The sequence below is a fragment of the Eucyclogobius newberryi genome, unplaced genomic scaffold (genome assembly GCF_026437365.1).
Source record: "Eucyclogobius newberryi isolate DKJ021-1_F unplaced genomic scaffold, fEucNew1.0.hap1 SCAF_1, whole genome shotgun sequence".
Classification (NCBI taxonomy): domain Eukaryota; kingdom Metazoa; phylum Chordata; class Actinopteri; order Gobiiformes; family Gobiidae; genus Eucyclogobius; species Eucyclogobius newberryi.
The window spans coordinates 3,433,453-3,452,548 of NW_027315723.1; the positions used below are offsets into that span (position 1 = coordinate 3,433,453).

A 19,096-nucleotide genomic window follows, 5' to 3' on the forward strand; every position below is an offset into this window, starting at 1 on the left:
CTGAGGCGAGGATCGTTCTCAAGGTCTTTATTTGGTGCAAACAGGGAAAACAGTTTCACTGTTTGGGTCTGATATAATGTCATGATGTCAGGTTTAGGACAGTTTGTACAAGTCCACAGATAATGAGGAAGTACACAATAACAAAGTATTGTGTCCCAAATGATAACTATGACACGGATCGAAACAAGATAAATGCATGTGAATAGCTTGGTAAAATTGACAATTCCCCTTTTGATCACATCCACATGTGATCACACTGAAGAGGTGCCAGATACAACCTCACAAAATAATAGAAAGTAAAACCCCCCAAAAAGCACATACATGTTAAAAATCAATGTAAATCCTTGAATACTTCAGCAAAACCATAAAAACATTTAAAGAATAGCCCACCATGGACATAAAGGTGTGAGACGAGGAGTGTCCTCAGTTAAACACATGGTGAGATATAGTAATCAGATTGTCATTGTCAGAGTCAGATTCTTGATTGTCAGAGTAATAGTCAGAGTGTGTCATCAGGGTCAGAAGATGTGCAGGTTGTTTAGTAAAAGCAGATGCAATCAAGCGATCTAAGACAACACAGCATCCAATCACAATCACTACACAGACAATAACAAGGATAGTGGTGGAAACAGTGCCCGCCCTAGGCCCAAAGATGCGGTGTAACCAGACAGACCATGAGGGGCATGGGTGGTGGTAGATGATTCTGGCTTGACATGGGTTGACTCATTTTCATCATTTGTGGTCCTTGAAATTGTGGAATCATTTGATGGGACCATATTGCGTTCCCCTCTGGGGCAGTTTCGTGCCCAGTGCCTGGTCCCAAAGCAGTTTAAGCATTGATTAGGAGCCACATTGAACCTGTTTTGTCATCTTCCAGCTCCTGCCCCACGTCCTCTTCCAAGAGAGAGTGTCTTACGTCCACGTCCTTGATTGTAGATGATTACTGAAGCAGGTCTTTTGGCATTTGGGTCTGTGGTCAGTGGTGGTGCCATAGTGGGTGGTACGTGTCCCATGACCATTTGAATTGCTGTAGCCAGCTGTTGGGTGATGTCTGACACTGGATACTCTACTGTTGCCACAGTCATTACCTTGATAGATTTATTTTCCTTCTTTTTATCAGTCACATCTTCTTGGAGTTTTTTAAGTTGTAGTTTGAGCACTTCCACCTTCATTTCCCGCACACCCTCATGCTGTCCCTTCTTTACCTTCAGACATTTGGCAACATGATGTTGGCAATGGGCATCAAACTCTTCTTCTGTTTTGGAGTAGAGGCCAACGACATCAGCCAAACGATCCTGGACAGAGTTGGGTAGGTTGAGGTTCTCCACTCAGGAAAGCCTCGTCATATTCATGCTCATCCACCTTTCTTGTGATTGCTCCCACCACATATTAACAAATGAGTTGAAATCAGTTTTCTTCTATTGTTCCGCTCCTCTTTGCATGTTTGTCCTGTGCTTGCTTTCTTTTTTGAGCTTCTATCAGTGCAGCCTCCATGAATTTGTCCCCCTTTTGTTCATGTTTCTTTGCTTCTTGTTTTCGGCGCAGAAGTTCAGGTCTGCCAAAAGAAAACGCCAAAACGTTACACTCCGAAACGATGGGTACACGGGACGAAGACATGTGCAAGTCTGCATTTGACCCAGACTTCAGTGTCTCGGCGTCGAACAAACGCTTCACACCAAGAAGATCTAGAAATTGAGTTGGTTTAGTCAAATCAAATCCGTTATTATAATGATTTTTCTTCTTGATTGGAATTGTTTTGTAACGCAAGACCTACGACTCCATTGTTGTTCTGAGCCACTGCTTCATTAGCGTGAGGAATCTTTTTTTTGAAGAGCTTCATTTGAGCAGATTGTGTTTTCCAGATAAAAATGCGTTCATTTTGAATGGCGTATGGTCCATTTGTTATGATTCGTGACTGCCAAAAAGCAACTTTCATGTCATTTATGTTTTATTTCTAGTTATTCCAAGGTTTTATTTCAGACAGACTTTTTCCTTCAACCAAACTGAGGTCAACTTGAGAACATCAGAATAGGTGTTGAACATGGACATGTGGACTCGGCCAAACACTGATATTGACCTTGGAATGGCCCGTTAGTTGTTCCGTGAGCTTGAAGCAAGCCGGGGTTTTTTAACAATAATAAAAAATAGAATAATAATAAAGGTTCTACTTAACCACAGAGGGTAGTTCCTCCTTCAGTAGAGTGGCAGCAGTTAGCTTTAGTCCCTTGTCTAAACTAATATCACATTCACTACATTCAAACTTATGCAATGTTGAAATTTCAGTTTAAGTTTTAAGTTTAGGCAAACCTCAACAATTTAGCATTTTCAATGTGCAGATTTTTGTAATAAATACAGAGGTTTCTGCCTTACTTTGTTGTTGAATGGTCCCAGTCACAATTGTAGGTCAAAGATAAACCGGCAATCGACTCTTCTCTGGGCTCAGGGTCCTTGTCGTTTCCAGCTGAACCGACGTCCAGAAGGGAATCGTTTAGAGTGTTTCTTTTCCAAGCACGATGAGAGGCCCGCATTCTCCACCAATTCTGTTGAAGTTTAGTCTATAATAATAGACTGCGAGAGGCGAGGATCGTCCTCAAGGTCTTTATTTGGTGCAAACAGCAGCTCGTTGTGTTGTCTTGCTCCTGAGTCCTTCCCACAGTTTAAATGTGGTTTAAATAGCTGTGGTTTGGGTCTGATGTAATGTCATGAAGTCAGCTTGAAGTCTGTTTGTACCAGTTCACAGATCACGAGGAAGTACACAGTAACAAAGTACTGTGTCCCAGATGATAAATATTACACAGATATATAAACAAGATAGATGCATGACAATAGCTTGGTCACGTTCACAGAATCTGGTATTTTCAAAGGAAAAACACACAAATGGAAAAGGTGGGAAGAGGATTGTTACATTATAAAATATATGACTCAAGGAGGAGTCAAAGTATCAAGTTCAAAACCTTTTTGACAGATTTTTATTGTTAGATTAGACAATTGTGTGTGCCTCTTGTAACTTCTGTTAGCTTTTTTGCTCTTTTTTCCTGTCTAAACCTTTTTTGTCTAAACTTAAAAAAATGAAAAAATCTTAATACTACTAAAGAGATGTAGAATTTCTTTAAAAAGTAACTGAGTAGATATAAATGAGGCTAATCTATGGTAGGAAAACACAGTTAAAGTCCATTTGAAGGTTCTGCTGTTTTTCTACTTCTGACTCACTTTAGTGGTGATGAACCTGTGGTAAATATTTATCACAGCTTTACTTCTGTTAAGTTGCAGTTTGTGAAGAAAGAGTTTAAAAATACAGGAAGTCGAGCTGAATCCCTCTGTGATGTCATCAGTGTGCGACACTGAGACAGTTTACACCGACACACTTTTCTCACAGTTTAAACCATGGTTGGACTAAATAAAGGTGTTTATGGTATTGTTGTGTGTCAGATCAGAACTGTTGTGTCATTGATGTGGAGTTTGGCTCTTGTTTACAGTCTGGTTGCTATGGTAACAGCTGTGGAATCACCTCTACCTGTGCTGAACCAGGAAGTACAACTATAAACTTTACAAACTTGGTCAAACTGGAAACAAATATGCAAAAATGTTTAGTAAAATCTGAAATATCACTGTGTTCTCTGCGTTTTAGTGAAATGCCATAAAGGCTTGAACTTGCCCTGCAGTAGTTGTACTTTTCTAGCAGTAGTAGTAGTGTAGTACCTTGGTCACAGAGCAGGCCGCCCCAGCCCTCCTGACAGTTGCATTGCCATGGCAACTCGCAGGTCCCGTGTTTACAGGCCGGATACTTCTTACACTCGTCACAAAACGGGCCCTGCCACCCGTCCCTGCACCTGCAAACAACAACAACAACAACAACAAACGGTCAGATAAATCCGTTCAGCTGCAGAAATAAATGTTCAAAAAACCTTCAAAAGTTAAATTTGAATGTGGACGAACAATTTATCATATTTCAAGTGTAATTTTTAACATCATTGGCTCAGAATAAGAAGCAATATATTGAAATAAGTACTTTGAACTATTGAATCAGGGTCTAAACTGTAAATGTGCGAATGATTCTGAATTTAAGTCGTTTGAACCCACTGTAGAGCTACATTTTTTGCAGTGTAATAACAGATGATTAATAACATATTTAATTTTAAGCATCTTTGACTGCACAGAAAGGCTCTACGTAACTCAAACCGAATGCAATATTATTCATATTTTTCTGCTGAATGTCTGTCCTGTCACAACAAACAGGACCGCACTGAAAATGGACCGTGACCTTTGAACTTTCCGGAACAACATCTGTAGCGTCGAATCCGTCAGAAATCCGATGACTTTATTGCTGCATTGAAATAAATCTCTTGAACATGTGCGTCTCCAGCTGAACCCATCCATCATCATAAAGCTTCTTCCAGATTTGGACAAGGAACAACTTTTCTTTTAGCTCGCGTCAGACATCGTGAAAAACGTCAGTTCAAACTCAGGCCAATAAAGATACTCCAACAGATAAAGATTTATGCTGAAGAGTCGTTTAGTTTGAGCTCGAGACGAATGTAAAGCAGCGTATTTTAGTTTCACATGAATATCTACGATGCACTAACCCTCTCTCTAGACCTGGTTTAGTCCTGGTTTAGACCTGGTTTAGACCTAGTTTAGTCCTGGTTTGGACCTGGTTTAGTCCTGGTTTAGTCCTAGTTTAGTCCTGGTTTACTCCCTGGTATGATGTTGGTTTAATCCTTATTTAGTCCTTTTTAGGTCCTTGTTCAGTCCTTGTTTACTCCTTGTTTAGTCCTTGTTTAGTCCCTGGTATAATGTTAGTTTAGTCCTGGTTTAGTCCTTGTTTAGTCCTGGTTTAATCCTTATTTAGTCCTTGTTTAGTCCTGGTTTAGTCCTTGTTTAGTCCTGGTTTAGTCCCTGTTTAGCCCTGGTTTAGCCCTGGTTTAGTCCCTGTTTAGTCCCTGTTTAGTCCCTGTTTAGTCCTGGTTTAGTCCTGGTTTAGTCCTGGTTTAGTCCCTGTTTAGTCCCTGTTTAGTCCCTGTTTAGTCCTGGTTTAGTCCCTGTTTAGTCCCTGTTTAGTCCCTGTTTAGTCCTGGTTTAGTCCTGGTTTAGTCCTTGTTTAGTCCTGGTTTAGTCCTTGTTTAGTCCTTGTTTAGTCCTGGTTTAGTCCCTGTTTAGTCCTGGTTTAGCCCTGGTTTAGCCCTGGTTTAGTCCCTGTTTAGTCCCTGTTTAGTCCCTGTTTAGTCCTGGTTTAGTCCTGGTTTAGTCCTGGTTTAGTCCCTGTTTAGTCCCTGTTTAGTCCTGGTTTAGTCCTGGTTTAGTCCCTGTTTAGTCCCTGGTTTGATGTTAGTTTCCTTGTCCTGCAGTAAATGCTGAGCAGCCGCTTAAATCCCGGTTCAGGCCTTAAATGTGAGTCTGGCAGAGGCACGCGGCGACTCCAGGCCCGTTCCCACATCTGGGCGCCGCGGTGATGTACGAGCTACGTCTGTGAACCTATAGATTACACAGAAATGTATGGGAATGGATCCGGAGGGGCCAGTGACAGATTTGTGCCTAAAAGAGGATTCCACTGGATTCTCACAGCAGCCTGAGGGAGAAGGAGGGGGACGTCCAGGCAGGGGACGCTAGCATGCTAATGTGTGTTAGCTTTACCAGGGACGGCAAAACTCGCTCTGGAAAAGTCCTTTCAAACTCATCGCGGTGAATATTCAGGATGTTGTGAATGTGTGAGGAAAGTGAATAGAAGAGTCTGTTTTTTAACATTTTAAAATCCTTTAGCATTTAAGATAAACAGACGAGTGAAAACGTTTCCTATTGAACCACCTGCTCGCTTTCACGCCGCGCCAGACCACGCCCTCGATTTAGTCCTGGTTTAGTCCATGTTAAGTCCTGGTTTAGTCCTGGTTTAGTCCATGTTAAGTCCTGGTTTAGTCCTGGTTTAGTCCTGGTTTAGTCCATGTTAAGTCCTGGTTTAGTCCTGGTTTAGTCCATGTTAAGTCCTGGTTTAGTCCTGGTTTAGTCCATGTTAAGTCCTGGTTTAGTCCTGGTTTAGTCCTGCTTTAGACCTTGTTTAGTCCTGGTTTAGTCCTGGTTTAGTCCTGGTTTATTCCTAGTTTAGTCGTGGTTTAGTCGTGGTTTAGTCCTGGTTTAGTCCTGGTTTAGACCTTGTGTAGACCTGGTTTAGTCCTGGTTTAGTCCTGGTTTGGACCTGGTTTAGTCCTGGTTTAGACCTTGTTTAGTCCTGGTTTAGTCCTGGTTTAGACCTGGTTTAGTCCTGGTTTAGTCCTGGTTTGGATCTGGTTTAGTCCTGGTTTAGTCCTGGTTTAGTCCTGGTTTAGTCCTTGTTTGGACCTGGTTTAGTCCTGGTTTAGTCCTGGTTTAGTCTTGGTTTAGTCCTTGTTTGGACTTGGTTTAGACCTGGTTTTGTCCTGGTTTAGACCTGGTTTAGTCCTGGTTTAGAGAGGAGAGTGAAAACCTCTCCTATTGAAACACCTGCTCGCTTTCACGCCGCGCCAGGCCACGCCCCCCGACACGACTGAATCCGTGCGACGTCGCCGTTCGGCTGTGGTTCCGAGAGGCCACAGCAGCAGATTCACAGCCACGCTTCCTCTAGTCTGCCCCGGGACAGCTGTGACTCAACTTGTACGATTATCTCTGGCGTTAACTTTTGAATAAGGTGGACTTTTGCTGACGCTCCCTCAGGACGTGGCTGAGAAACGCCGCAGTTTGAGCGCTGAACGACGCGCGGCGGCACATGTGCGCTAACGGCTAAAGAATCACAGATGTTTAATGACTATAAATGTCAACAAAGGCCCTAAAATAACAGGGCGAGTGGGTCTTTCGGCAGCTCATCGCTCGGATACTCACACACACTCCCCGGGTCTGGAGCAGTTCCCGTTCCTCTCGCTGCAGCCGTCCAGACAAATCGCTGCAGGAAAAAGACAGGCGGGTTTAATATAGAGAGCAGCTGTTTCAAGGTATTTCAGCGGCACAAATGCAGCGGCCGCGCTTTTATCAGGCAAAGTTTAGTCCCTGTTTAGTCCCTGATTAGTCCCGGTTTAGTCCCTGTTTAGTCCCGATTTAGTCCCGGTTTAGTCCCGGTTTAGTCCTAGTTTACTCCTTCTTTAGTCCTGGTTAAGTTCTGGTTTAGTCCTTATTAAGTCCTTGTTTAGTCCTTGTTTAATCCTTGTTTAATCCTGGTTTAGTCCTGGTTTAGTCCTTGTTAAGTCCTGGTTTAGTCCTTGTTTAGTCCTTGTCTACTTCTTGTTTAGTCCTGGTTTAGTCCTGGTTTAGTCCCTGTTTAGTCCCTGTTTAGTCCTGGTTTAGTCCCTGTTTAGCCCTGGTTTAGTCCCTGTTTAGTCCTTGTTTAGTCCTGGTTTAGTCCATGTTTAGTCCTGGTTTAGTTCCTGTTTAGTCCTGGCAAAGGTAAAATCCACATTTAGTGACAAGGTCCATTTGTCCCGCCTCATTTACGCGGCCGCGGCGCAGCATTTGACCCGCGTTTATCTGAACCAAACACCACCAGGAAAGAGGGTCGCGGCGTCGCCTGAAATAACACCGCGTTATCACCGCGAGCGAGACGTTTGTGTTCGAACCCGACTGACGCTGCGAGCGCGAGGAAAGACGAATCCCGTGGTCATGGGCGAGCGTCTGCGTTGATTTGAACACGCGTTCGTCTCATACCAACGCACGTTCCCAGAAGTATAAGACATAAACATAAAGGCGTCAAAGTATTCTGCGTAAACCATGAACGTGTTACGCAGTCAAAGGTGAAAAACTGACACGTATTTGCCAAAAACAATGTGAAAGAAATTTTAAAAACAGACAAAAGAGCTTTGGAACAACCCGATAAACTGCTGCGTCGCTACTGGTAACGACATTTGTTACACTGAAGAGTCAGAGTACTACATTTAGCATAGTTTAGCATTTACTTAGCATCTTAATCTCCGTTAGTTTAGCATTAGACAAGCTTTTCTTTTCTTTTTTTAGCAAAGAAAATAGCTGTAATTGAATGGCTTTGGTAGATTAAATGCCATATTGTGAAACTTTTCAGGCCAAACAATGACGTCTCCATGAAGACAAGCAGGTGGCAGAAAAGTTGCGCAGTGCTCCTTTAAAAATAGCTCTAGTTGAAAGCATTTTCGTAAAACAATTCCCATAAACTAACTTTATTTCAAAAGCCCAACACTTTTGCTGTTGTTCTTTCACTTACGTTACAACTTTTTATTTTCTATTTTCCGTCTCTTAAAACTCTTGTGTTTGCTATTTTCTTTAGCTACAACTTTACATCAGATAAATATTAAAGTTATTTCAAACTCTCTTAAAGTTTAACAAATATTTTAAGGGTGGATAGTATTTTCTGGCCCACTTTGCCGTGTCCTGCCTTTGTTTTCGACAGGACCGGTAACTCTTTAAAGTCACAAATAGCTAGCATAACCTGCCGCTAATCGGGGCTAGCCTTGGCTTGAGCTTCTCCCACAGCTGCGGCGGCTCTACCGGATTTGCCGCGCAGCGTTTACTTCGCTCGAAGCGCCCGGTTTCGTGGTGACGCGGATCCGGCGGGGGTTACATTTCAAACATTTCTGGCTCCCGGCGGTAAGCGGGCGCTTTAGCGGGCTAGCAGATGCGCGCTTTTAATAGCCGCAGACAGCTGCGCCTATTGTTGTTTGCGGTGGCGCTTGTTCCCTCGCGGCCGAAAACACGGGCCGGCGCGTGGCGAGCGATAACGGGGAGGGGGGGGGATTGACCTCGGCGTGCGGTAGCCGTGCCGCCCGGGCGCAGGCTCGGGTTACGGGCCCGTGTCTGGGTGTGCGGCGGGCTACGCTAGGCAGGCAGCGGCTCAAAAACGTGTTGTTTTACTTTAAATTAACACTCAATTTACTCATTTTCTTATTCGTATATCTATTTTTCTCTGGTCCTGCCCTGTTTTTTTGGCTTTTTTAATTTTGAAAAAATAAAAAACTAGTAAAAGAAATTAAGAATAAAGTAAAGTAAAATCTAAATAAAGAGTAGAACATATTTTTCCGTGATCATGCCCTGTCTGTGTTCTTTTTTTATTTTTGTCTTTTTTAATTTAGACACAAAACAATAACAAAACAACAAAAAAGATTTTTAAAACCCAAATAAAGAGTACTATTCCAAATGTGAACAAAGTGTATTTCATTATTTAGTGAATTTTGAACTGTTTTTTACTATGAATTGTGCTGTAGATTTTGATGGAACGCTTCATGGACCTTCAGCCCAACGGAAAGTTGTAGAAATGATAAAAGTGGTGCTCTGAGGCGTTGAAACGATCCGTTCTTATGCAAAAATATTGCCTTAAATGTCTTAAAATAATTGCAGTTTGTTTTAGACGTATGATTTTAGCGATTTTCTAAATGGGCTTTATCTTTATTTTCAGTTTTTCCGCAGATATATTACATTTTTGGATCAGTTCAGCCAGGTCAATTCTTTACAGTAACAGTAACAGTGAGTTTCATTGCGTTTTAATACCGAGCACGTCGCCATGGGAACGATATCGCTCGGATCAAACCAAAAATCACTGTTTTCGCCCAAAACCAACGGCGGAAATGTGAAAATGTGCCGCACCTTCAAAGTAAAACTCAAGCAGTCATAAAAAGTAGTGATCCAAGTGAAATACATACAGTAAACGAGTACACACAGAATACATGTACTTTTGTACTGCCCGAGTACACGTCCTCCTAATGACGATGACTCACTCGATGAAGCGTTTGACCGTTGACCCAAAGGTCGTCCCTTCTGTCGCACTCGTACAGCTCCAGACACTTTGCCGAGTGTCTGCCCCGAGCGTCTGCCCCGAGCAAAGTCTGAGCATTTCTGAGAATCCCAAAAGTCATTAGGGCCCCGGCACCTGGTCACTTAGGGCCCCGGCGCCTGGTCACTTAGGGCCCCGGCACCTGGTCACTTAGGGCCCCGGCGCCTGGTCACTGCTGTTGTTTTGCCGCATGTCTGTCCTCGTCAATCTTTGCTTTGGGCACCTCTGTATTTGTATCTTATAAATGTTTGAACTTATTACACATTATAAAAGGTTTAAAGCTCGAAAAACAACTGCGTTAAAACGAGTATTTGTCAAGTTCTGTTTTCTTGACCCGCTGCTCCTGCTTTTTCATATCAAACTTTCTGAATGATCAATTAGACGTGAACAGCAAGATTAAAAAAGTGCTTTTACTTTTATTTAAGTGGTGAGCAATATAAACTCATGGCAGTTGCGACATAAGGATTTTTCACATTGTCCTTAAATATTTTCTTTCCAAAACCATAAATTTAGTGTACTTTTATTTACTTTCTTTTATTTATTTTCTTTTATTTATTTATTTCATTTATTGTATTGTATTATTCATTTAATTGTATTTATTTTATTTTATCATTATTATTATTATTAGGCCCGAGCGCCACAAGCTGGCGAGAGGCCTATTAATCTCGTAAGGCCGTGCGAAGCACGGCTGCGAAAGTGCGCACGTAGTGCGCACGAAATCGAGCGCGAAGCGCTCGCCCACTTCCAAACACTCACTAACGCACTCCTTCACTCATGCACGCCCCGTGCATACTAATTAGTAGTAGGAAAATGGAACATTACCGTTGTAAACGGGCGAAGCCCGTGCAAAAGTGCGCACTAAACGAGCACTTTACATTGAGATGACGACCGCGAAGCGGTCGTCATCCCCATATAAAGCACTCATTTGCGCTAAGTAGCTCACGAATACTTTCCCCATCTCTTGCATGTTCCGTGCATATAAGCATGTAATGCAAAAATTGAACATTATTACTGTATAGAGGGCCAAAAACACAAAGTGGGCGGAGCCCACTCAAAATTAACGAAAGTACCCGTCAGTGACCAGGAACCCACACCATGAGGTAGGAAAGCGCGAGCGCTTTCCAAAAATGTATAGTTTATGATATTTGAAAAATGGGAAACATTGTTTTCGCATCGGAATATTATTCTTTCTTCTTCTTCTTCTTCTTCTTCTTCTTCTTCTTCTTCTTCTTCTTCTTCTTCTTCTTCTTCTTCTTCTTCTTCTTCTTCTTCTTCTTCTTCTTCTTCTTCTTCTTCTTCTTCTTCTTCTTCTTCTTCTCGGGACCAACCCCCCTATTTTTCACCCAGTGAACATTGACGAAAAGTCACAAAAATTTGCACACCTCTAAAAATCGTGCCTCTCTACATTCTGGCTATTTCCCTTTTCTAAAATAAAAAAAAATTGGCGCGTCAGCGCCCCCAAATGTACCAAAAATGCATTGAGAGATGGGAAATGACCCAAAAAAAATCTGATCGTAGAATCATGAAATTTGGCGCAGAGGTAGATGGTGACAAGAGAAGTAAAAAATATTATTACGGCAACGCCGTCCGCCCAACCAAATGTCGGCCATATTGCTTCAAAAATGGCTAAACATGACTTCGGAGTTTTTCCAAACGTCGTACTTTTACAAACTCCTCCCAGGGCGTTGGCCCTAAAAAGCTGAAATTTGGTGAAAATGCTACTGAGGAGTGGGACATCAAAAGTTATCCAAATTACATTGATACCTCTCACGGTCTCTGTACGGCGAAGCCGCAAACTGTAGCTAGAATTTCAGAAATCTCCCATATTTAAAATTTCTGCCGTTTGCGCAGATAAAGTCCGAATTGCGTCAAATTAGAATCAGTTGTTAAACTCTTTGCCCTAAACCTACTTGAAGTGAAATAAATTCATTTGGCGCCACAGCGCCCCCTACAGATTTTATATGGAGGTTAAATGTTTAGTTTTGCGAAATTATATGAAATTTGACACACAACTCAATTTTAGCATCCCCATCAAAAAAGTCAATGAGACCCATGTCATAATTGTTATGGCGTTGCCGTAACGATGACCGAAACCTTTCATGTTATTCCAATGGGGAAATCGCCAGAACATGTTTACACTTTAGACTTTCACAAACTCCTCCCAGGGCGTCAGCCCTATTAACCTGAAATTTGGTGAGACTCATCTTCAGGGGTGGACCATCAAAAGTTATCCACATTTTCATTCAAAGAGTCACGGTGTCTGTGCGGCAAAGCTGCACATTTTGCCAAGAATTCAAAATAAAATAGCTTTTTGATGGTAAAACAAAGGGGAGAAGATGTGACAGCGTCACCGATTCAGCAGTAGGCGTAATAAAAGGACAATTAGGGCGCGTTAGCGCCCCCTCCTCTTGCGGCGTGGCGGCGGTGTGGCGGCGGCAGCGTGGCGAGGGCCGATCATTGCCGCTTGCGGCTATATTTTTTTTAATTTTTTTATTTTATTTATTTATTTTATTTAGATTTAGTTTTTAGAGGAAAGGCCGAGCAGAAAATACTTAAATTGCTTCTAAAAATCGTCATTTATTTTAATTGAACAAAAAAAAATCACTTTTCTATCAATTTTATTTTTAAAAAAGGACTTAAATGTTTCTTTTTCGTCATTATGATCATATTGTGCCTTCAATTATCACCATGTTTGACGTGTAGTGAAGACAAACAAGTGAATGTCATGAGGCAAAAACAATCCACAACAAGCGTTCATGTCCACACCTCCAGCTGCCATAGCAACCGACTCTTCAAAATAAAACAACATCCCCAAAAAAGCCGTGCTAGCTTTGCAGTTGGCTAATATCGATCATCGCCCGTTTTACCTCTTTTAAACAGCGTCAGTTTAAACGCTCGTTTCTGTCGTTTAATATGAATCAACTCAAAATGTGTTCGTCCCATGAACAAAATGCATTTATTTTACACTATTTTACACTGGAAAAACAAGGCAAATTATGCGTTATTAGACCTAATCTTGATTTTAAAAGACGTATTTGTCAATTGAATTATTACTTTCAGTTCTTTCACATTTGATTTGAAATATGACCTGTTACTTAAATCCTTGGACTACAGTCGGCATTTCCTCAAATCAAGCGCCTTAAACAAACCGCCGCGTGTTGTTTGTGCAGTGGAGCTCTTTTCTCGAGTGTGTTGAGAGCATGAGAAACGAGCGCGTTTTCGGCGCCTCGATCCGTCTCGCCGCCGTGTGTTTTCTGGCGTCGGCGGCGATTGATGCGCGCGTAATTGCGACACGTGGGCCCATCTGGTTGGGACTCGGCGCCACGGTCGAAAATAGCGCACGCCAATTCCTCTCTCAGCGCGGCGGCGACGCAGACGACCCGTCCGCTAACGCCGCCGCGGTCGCATGTTAGCAATTAACGCGTCTACCCAATCTGCGGCGCTTTGATTGGTTTGTTTTTTTTCGTGCTCGAGTTTGTCCGGCGGTTAAAGGAGCGCTGCGTAACTTTACTGTTTGGGGGTTCATCACCTGCTCGTTGCCATGGAGGTGATTTTCCACAGTAGGGCATTAAACGTAGGCTACAAAGCTCACGTTCGATCAATTACAGGTGTTTTATTGTGAAAAGACCTTGAGAAACATGCAGTCTTAGTCACAACTTTAAAGTCATATTGTGGAACATTCCGAGCAAAGCAATAACGTTTCCTCAGAGACGGATCCTCCACCAGAAAAGTTACATAGTGCAGCTTTAAAGGACACGTTTTGTGGATTACTTGATTTGTTATTGGCTTTTAAACACGCTCTTGAGTATTCTTGCTACTTCCTCTCGTGTTTTAGAACTTCAAACTAAAGGTAAAATAAAGGCATTACAAAGGAGAGATAGACAAATGCTAGCTTGAGCTGACATGCTAACGTTAGCGCGCAGCTGTAGCTACTCCAGATCTCCACGTTCGACGTCGCACGATTGGGGAAAATTCAAACGGAGTCATTTCTGAGGACGATGGAAAAAGAGCCCGACTGAAGCGAAACAAATGTCCAGACGCGTTTTTGAGGGATTTTTGTGTCTCTTTTGTCTTTTCAACGTCGACTGTGCGACACGGAAGAAAAACAACGATTACGATTTCTACCTCAGTTTGATCAATCTCGATTTTCGATTACATTTGATCTGCTCCAAACCGCACGTTTTTACTGAAATGGCTGCGGAGCTCTCGACTAAAAAACCCGCATTGTTGACGATCGGACTGAATCTCCGTCCCTCGACCTTTCGATGAATCGCCCGGACCGTTCTGTGACCCGGCGAAAACACTTTGTACATTTCAGATATTTGAAACTTTGTACACCGGCTCCTGCGGAATCTAAACGGATCATTTCGCCACGTTTACAGACGGGGCACGTTTACCAACCGAAATCGCCAAACTTTCGCGAATCGTACGACAGATTTTGGCCAACGAAGTTCTTTGTAACGAGAGCGAAGAGCGAAGTCGAGCTCCTTCCGCCGCTTTGGAAAACGACATCTCTAGAGATACTTTCAGATTCCTGAGCCGGGCGACTTTACATTCTCTCCCTCGACGTTATTTGTGCGTAAAACATAACGACGCAAAGACGACTCGCCCGGAATGTTTCTCTTTTTGAAGAAACGTGAAACGACTGAGGAGAATCCAGCACTTTAAAGATGTTTCTACGACGTCGAAACCGCTCAGGACTTATTTCAGACGTAACACACGGCAAATAGTAATATACAGGAAAGAATGAAGTCATAAAAGTAACGTAATTATCACGATCCATGAAATACTCTTTTTTTTTCTTAATTGAAGCGACATATGTGTTTTTTGTTCTTTTTCAAATGTAAAAACGTTGCGTGATTTCTTATTTCCACTCGTTCATTTCTCATTTTAAGAACAAAAAGGCAAATCTTCTCAAATCAAAGATCAATATTCTTTAAAACACTTTAAAATAGCTGCACTTAATTGACCTTAAAAAGCATAAACAACATTTAAATTATAACGAACAAACGCACATTTTTCATTGTGTCATGTTTTCATATAAAAAAATTGCATTTTTTTGTGTTAAAACTGCCAAATTTACACAAATTTAACACATTTAAATTTGAAAAATAGACAGAGCAGGTTTAACCCATGTTGAAATGTTTGATACAAAAAAAAATTTGATTAAATAAAATAATGAAACATATTTAGGTGCTGATTGAGAAGAAACTGACCAAAAAACTAAAAATGGCCTGAATCTTTCTGACTAAACGATTGATTAATAATAAACTACGTCTTTCTTCATGTTTTAACGAGGCTAATGAGATGTAGTGAGTATAATTCAAGTCGTTTTAACTTTGATGTGACTTTTTGCCGTGACTTTTTGCCGTGCACAAGAGCATGCGTCGTGTGAAGAGGCTGAGACGGGAGTGTGCCCTTACGCTCTTCGCAGTATTTGCCCTTCCAGCCGGGCAGACAGGCCAGCGTCCCGTCCCTGACGCAGGTGTAGTGTCCGAAGCGGTCGTCTCGCGGGGCGCACTTCTTGGAGCAGCTCTGGCCGTAGTAGCTGTCGTTGCAGATGAACCTGTACGAGTACTTGAGCTCCGTCTGCCTCCAGAGCTGAGCGTTCTGCGACCAGTCGGAGCCCACGCCCAGCTGCCTCTGGATGGCGAAGAAGCTGATGAGCAGGTCGGAGGCGTCGTCGGGGGCGGAGCCGTCTGCGAGGCGGAGGGACAGGTCAAAAGTGTGTATATGATGTGAGATAATGATGATAAAAGCAAAGAACCCCTCGATTTTAGAACTATGAACTTGGGCCTCAGAACTCCTGACATGGACGATGGATGGATACTTCTGGAAGGTACTTTTGGCGGGAAAAAAGGCAAAATGACTTTCAGACTGAATTTGGAAATAGACAAATTTGATGAATTTTGGACCAGACGTTTGGACATTTGATTTATGTTTGTTTGAATCAGGCGTTTCACATTGGTACAAACAAACAAAACAAACTAAGCAGAACAAAAAAAAGACTAAATCAAAAATGGAAAAGCCCAAATCATAAACTTTCGGTGTGATTTGGTGGATGTCTAAAGTTATTTCAAGCTTCGCTCTGTTCACATGTATCCATCGATCGTCTCCATCGATCGTCTCCATCGATCGTCTCCATCGATCGTCTCCATCGATCGTCTCCATCGATCGTCTCCATCGATCGTCTCCATCGATCGTCTCCATCGATCGTCTCCATCGATCGTCTCCATCGATCGTCTCCATCGCCCGAGCCCTATGCCTGAGCCCTACGCCCGAGACCTACGCCCTAGACCTACGCCCGAGACCTACGCCCGAGTCCATCACCTGAGCCCTACGCCCGAGCCCTACGCCTGAGTTCTACGCCCGAGCCCTACGCCCAAGTCCATCGCCCGAGCCCTACGCCCGAAACCATAACCCAAGTCCTACGCCCAAGGTTCAGTCCAGTATTTATGAACAACCGGCACCACAGCAACGTTTAGTGTTACAATCAATGTGAGAAAAAGCATCACTCACGAGATGACGAGACTGTGACCAAGCGACAAACACCGACGACACTATTCCTCCAAAATGTCACTTTCAGAACGACAACATGAAATTAAACGTGACAAAAACAAGAAAAACAAGCGAGATTAAAGCGTACTTTACACGTTGGACGATAGATGAAGGTCTTTTTTGCTTCTAAAAAGGTCACGATTGTCTTTTTTTGGGGATTCGTACAATTGTTTTGGCTCAAGATCTGGACCTTCATGTCCCAAAACACCACCGTTTCATCCCTGTGATTAATATCAAACTCCAGAGAAGACAAAACTTCTCCTAAAACGTAAATGCCACCGTTTCCGCCGCGTCCCGCCATCGTCTGCCTGGCAACAAGCCTCATAATGTTATAAAGTCAGGATTGAAACGTCCTCTTTCCTGATTGAAAAGACAAAACAAAAGCGCATTATTGAGGGGTTTGTAGTGCTCCGGTTCCAAAGGGCGGAACAGCACGAGGTGTAAACTCCAGGAAGACGAGGTCCGCGGCGTTTGGCAGCGAGCGCAGATTCTCACCGAACGCTCCGCTCGTTCCCACGCCAAAAATACTCCAGAGGAAGTTCGATTGTGTTGGACGAGAAGCACAGAAAAGGTGCGCGATTCCAAGCAAGAGGAGCGTGTGTGTGTGTGGGAGAGTGGAAGGGACCGGGACTGAAACTAGAGCAAAACGGGACTGAAACAGGACTGAAACGGGAGAGGTACAGGTCTGAAACAGGTCTGAAACTAGATCGAAATGGGACTGAAACAGGAGCGAAACGGGACTGAAACAGGACTGAAACGGGAGAGGTACAGGTCTGAAACAGGTCTGAAACTAGATCGAAATGGGACTGAAACAGGAGCGAAACGGGAGCAAAACAGGACTGAAACAGGTCTGAAACAGGAGTGAAACTACAGCGAAACAGGACTGAAACAGGACTAAAACAGGACTAAAACAGGACTGAAACAGGACTGAAACAGGACTAAAACAAGTCTGAAACAGGACTGAAACAGGACTAAAACAGGACTAAAACAGGACTGAAACAGGACTAAAACAAGTCTGAAACAGGTCTGAAACAGGACTGAAACAGGTCTAAAACAGGTCTGAAACAGGACTGAAACAGGTCTAAAACAGGTCTGAAACAGGTCTGAAACAGGTCTGAAACAGGACTGAAACGGGAGCGAAACAGGGAGAAAACCCAAGAAAACCCAAACACAAATCCAAACCAGGAATATTTCAATAAAACAAACAAATAAACCATGTCTTAAACAGACTTAAACAGGTCTTAACTAGGACCAAACCAGGACCAAACCAGGACCAAACTAGGACTAAACCAGGACCAAACTAGGACTAAACCAGGACCAAACCAGGACTAAACCAGGACCAAACCAGGACTGAACCAGGACTGAACCAGGACTAAACCAGGACCGAACCAGGACTAAAATGCACACTAATGACAGTATTCAAAGTGGCGCCAGACGCGTGTAAAGCGCATGTTTTTGTGCGTAATTGCGCCACATTGTGTTCCGAGCGCGGGGTTAAAACGCAGACGGAGCGCCCTCGTGTGGCGGACAAGTGCACTTACCCACAGGTGGACCTCCAGAAGGTGAATGCCAGGCTTCAATAATTAACGAGAACGAGCCCTGCAGAGGAAACACACGTAATTAATTGCTTTTTGCGGAGTTGGGAACACTGAAACCTGCTTCTGACGCATGGCGGGAGCAGGAGACGCGCGCGCGCACCCCTCCACAACAATTAACGCACGCATCACGCACGCGCCCCGGTGCTCGTCTCTTACCGGCCATCCGAAGTTGAACGGGATCTGGATGGGTTCGGGCCGCGACGCGCTGAAAGAGTTGGCCCCCAGCACCGGCGTCACGGTCCTCCCGAAGATGCAGTCACCGGGCGACACCACCGCCTGGTAGTTCTTCAGGCAAATCCTGAAATAAGTCCTGCAGCTCGGGCGGCACGCGTCCCCGCTCGCCAGGAGGCCCTTGTGGTTCCTAAACTCCTGCAAGTTGAGCTCAAAAACGCCCGTGCCGAACACCTACAAGAGGAGAGAAAGTGGGATGAGAAACGCGCGCGGTGCAGAGAAGCCGCGCGCGTCCCGGTTTGTTTGTTTGTTTGTTTGTTTGTTTGTTTGTTTGTTTACCTGCGTTATTAGCGTGGTACTAAAAGCAAAGGTGATCCAAGCTGCCATCCTGTCCCGCGTCCCCCCGGGGCCAGCGCGCACCAGACCCGCCGCGCGCGCCTCTAACTCCACAGACAGAATGAGAGACAAACACTTGAATAAATCCGTCTTCGCTCAAAAACAAACGAGTCCCGCGTTAGTTCCTTTTCCTCGCGTTGAAAAGAAGAAGTAGAAGAAAAGAAAAAACGTCCAGGAAAAACATCCAATAATAATAATCTCCAAGTTTTATCCGGATGAAAGGGGAAATCCGCAGACGTCGTGGTTGTGCGGTGGCATGCTCCGCGCTCCGGCTGCCCGCGGCTCCGGTGTGTGGATGCGGCTCCCGTGTGTGGATGCGGCTCCGGTGTGTGGATGCGGCTCCGGTGTGTGGATGCGGCTCCCGTGTGGATGCGGCTCCGGTGTGTGGATGCGGCTCCGGTGTGTGGATGCGGCTCCGGTGTGTGGATGCGGCTCCGGTGTGTGGATGCGGCTCCGGTGTGTGGATGCGGCTCCGGTGTGTGGATGCGGCTCCCGTGTGGATGCGGCTCCCGTGTGGATGCGGCTCGTGTGCGTCCTGCTCCGTGCGCTTTGGGGATGTTGTTACTACAGAGTGATCCGCGTAGTGCGCCTCCTCCCCCCTTTATAGACTCCCCCGCGG

At 44.0% G+C, this 19,096-nt stretch overlaps 1 protein-coding gene across 1 annotated transcript in view; it reads right to left on the reverse strand.

Moving 5' to 3' along the window:
- The window catches only part of dll4 (delta-like 4 (Drosophila)), a 32,376-nt gene extending 13,868 nt beyond the window's left edge, over window positions 1-18,508 (reverse strand). Inside the window, exons 1-6 of the mRNA XM_072441990.1 lie at window positions 18,421-18,508; window positions 18,067-18,315; window positions 17,854-17,911; window positions 15,178-15,453; window positions 6,847-6,907; window positions 3,700-3,830 (exon numbers count right to left, since the gene is read on the reverse strand). Of these exons, the coding sequence (XP_072298091.1) occupies window positions 3,700-3,830; window positions 6,847-6,907; window positions 15,178-15,453; window positions 17,854-17,911; window positions 18,067-18,315; window positions 18,421-18,468 (823 nt within the window). The 5' untranslated portion in view covers window positions 18,469-18,508. The remainder of the gene's footprint in view (window positions 1-3,699; window positions 3,831-6,846; window positions 6,908-15,177; window positions 15,454-17,853; window positions 17,912-18,066; window positions 18,316-18,420) is intronic.
- Window positions 18,509-19,096: the final 588 nt, after the last annotated feature.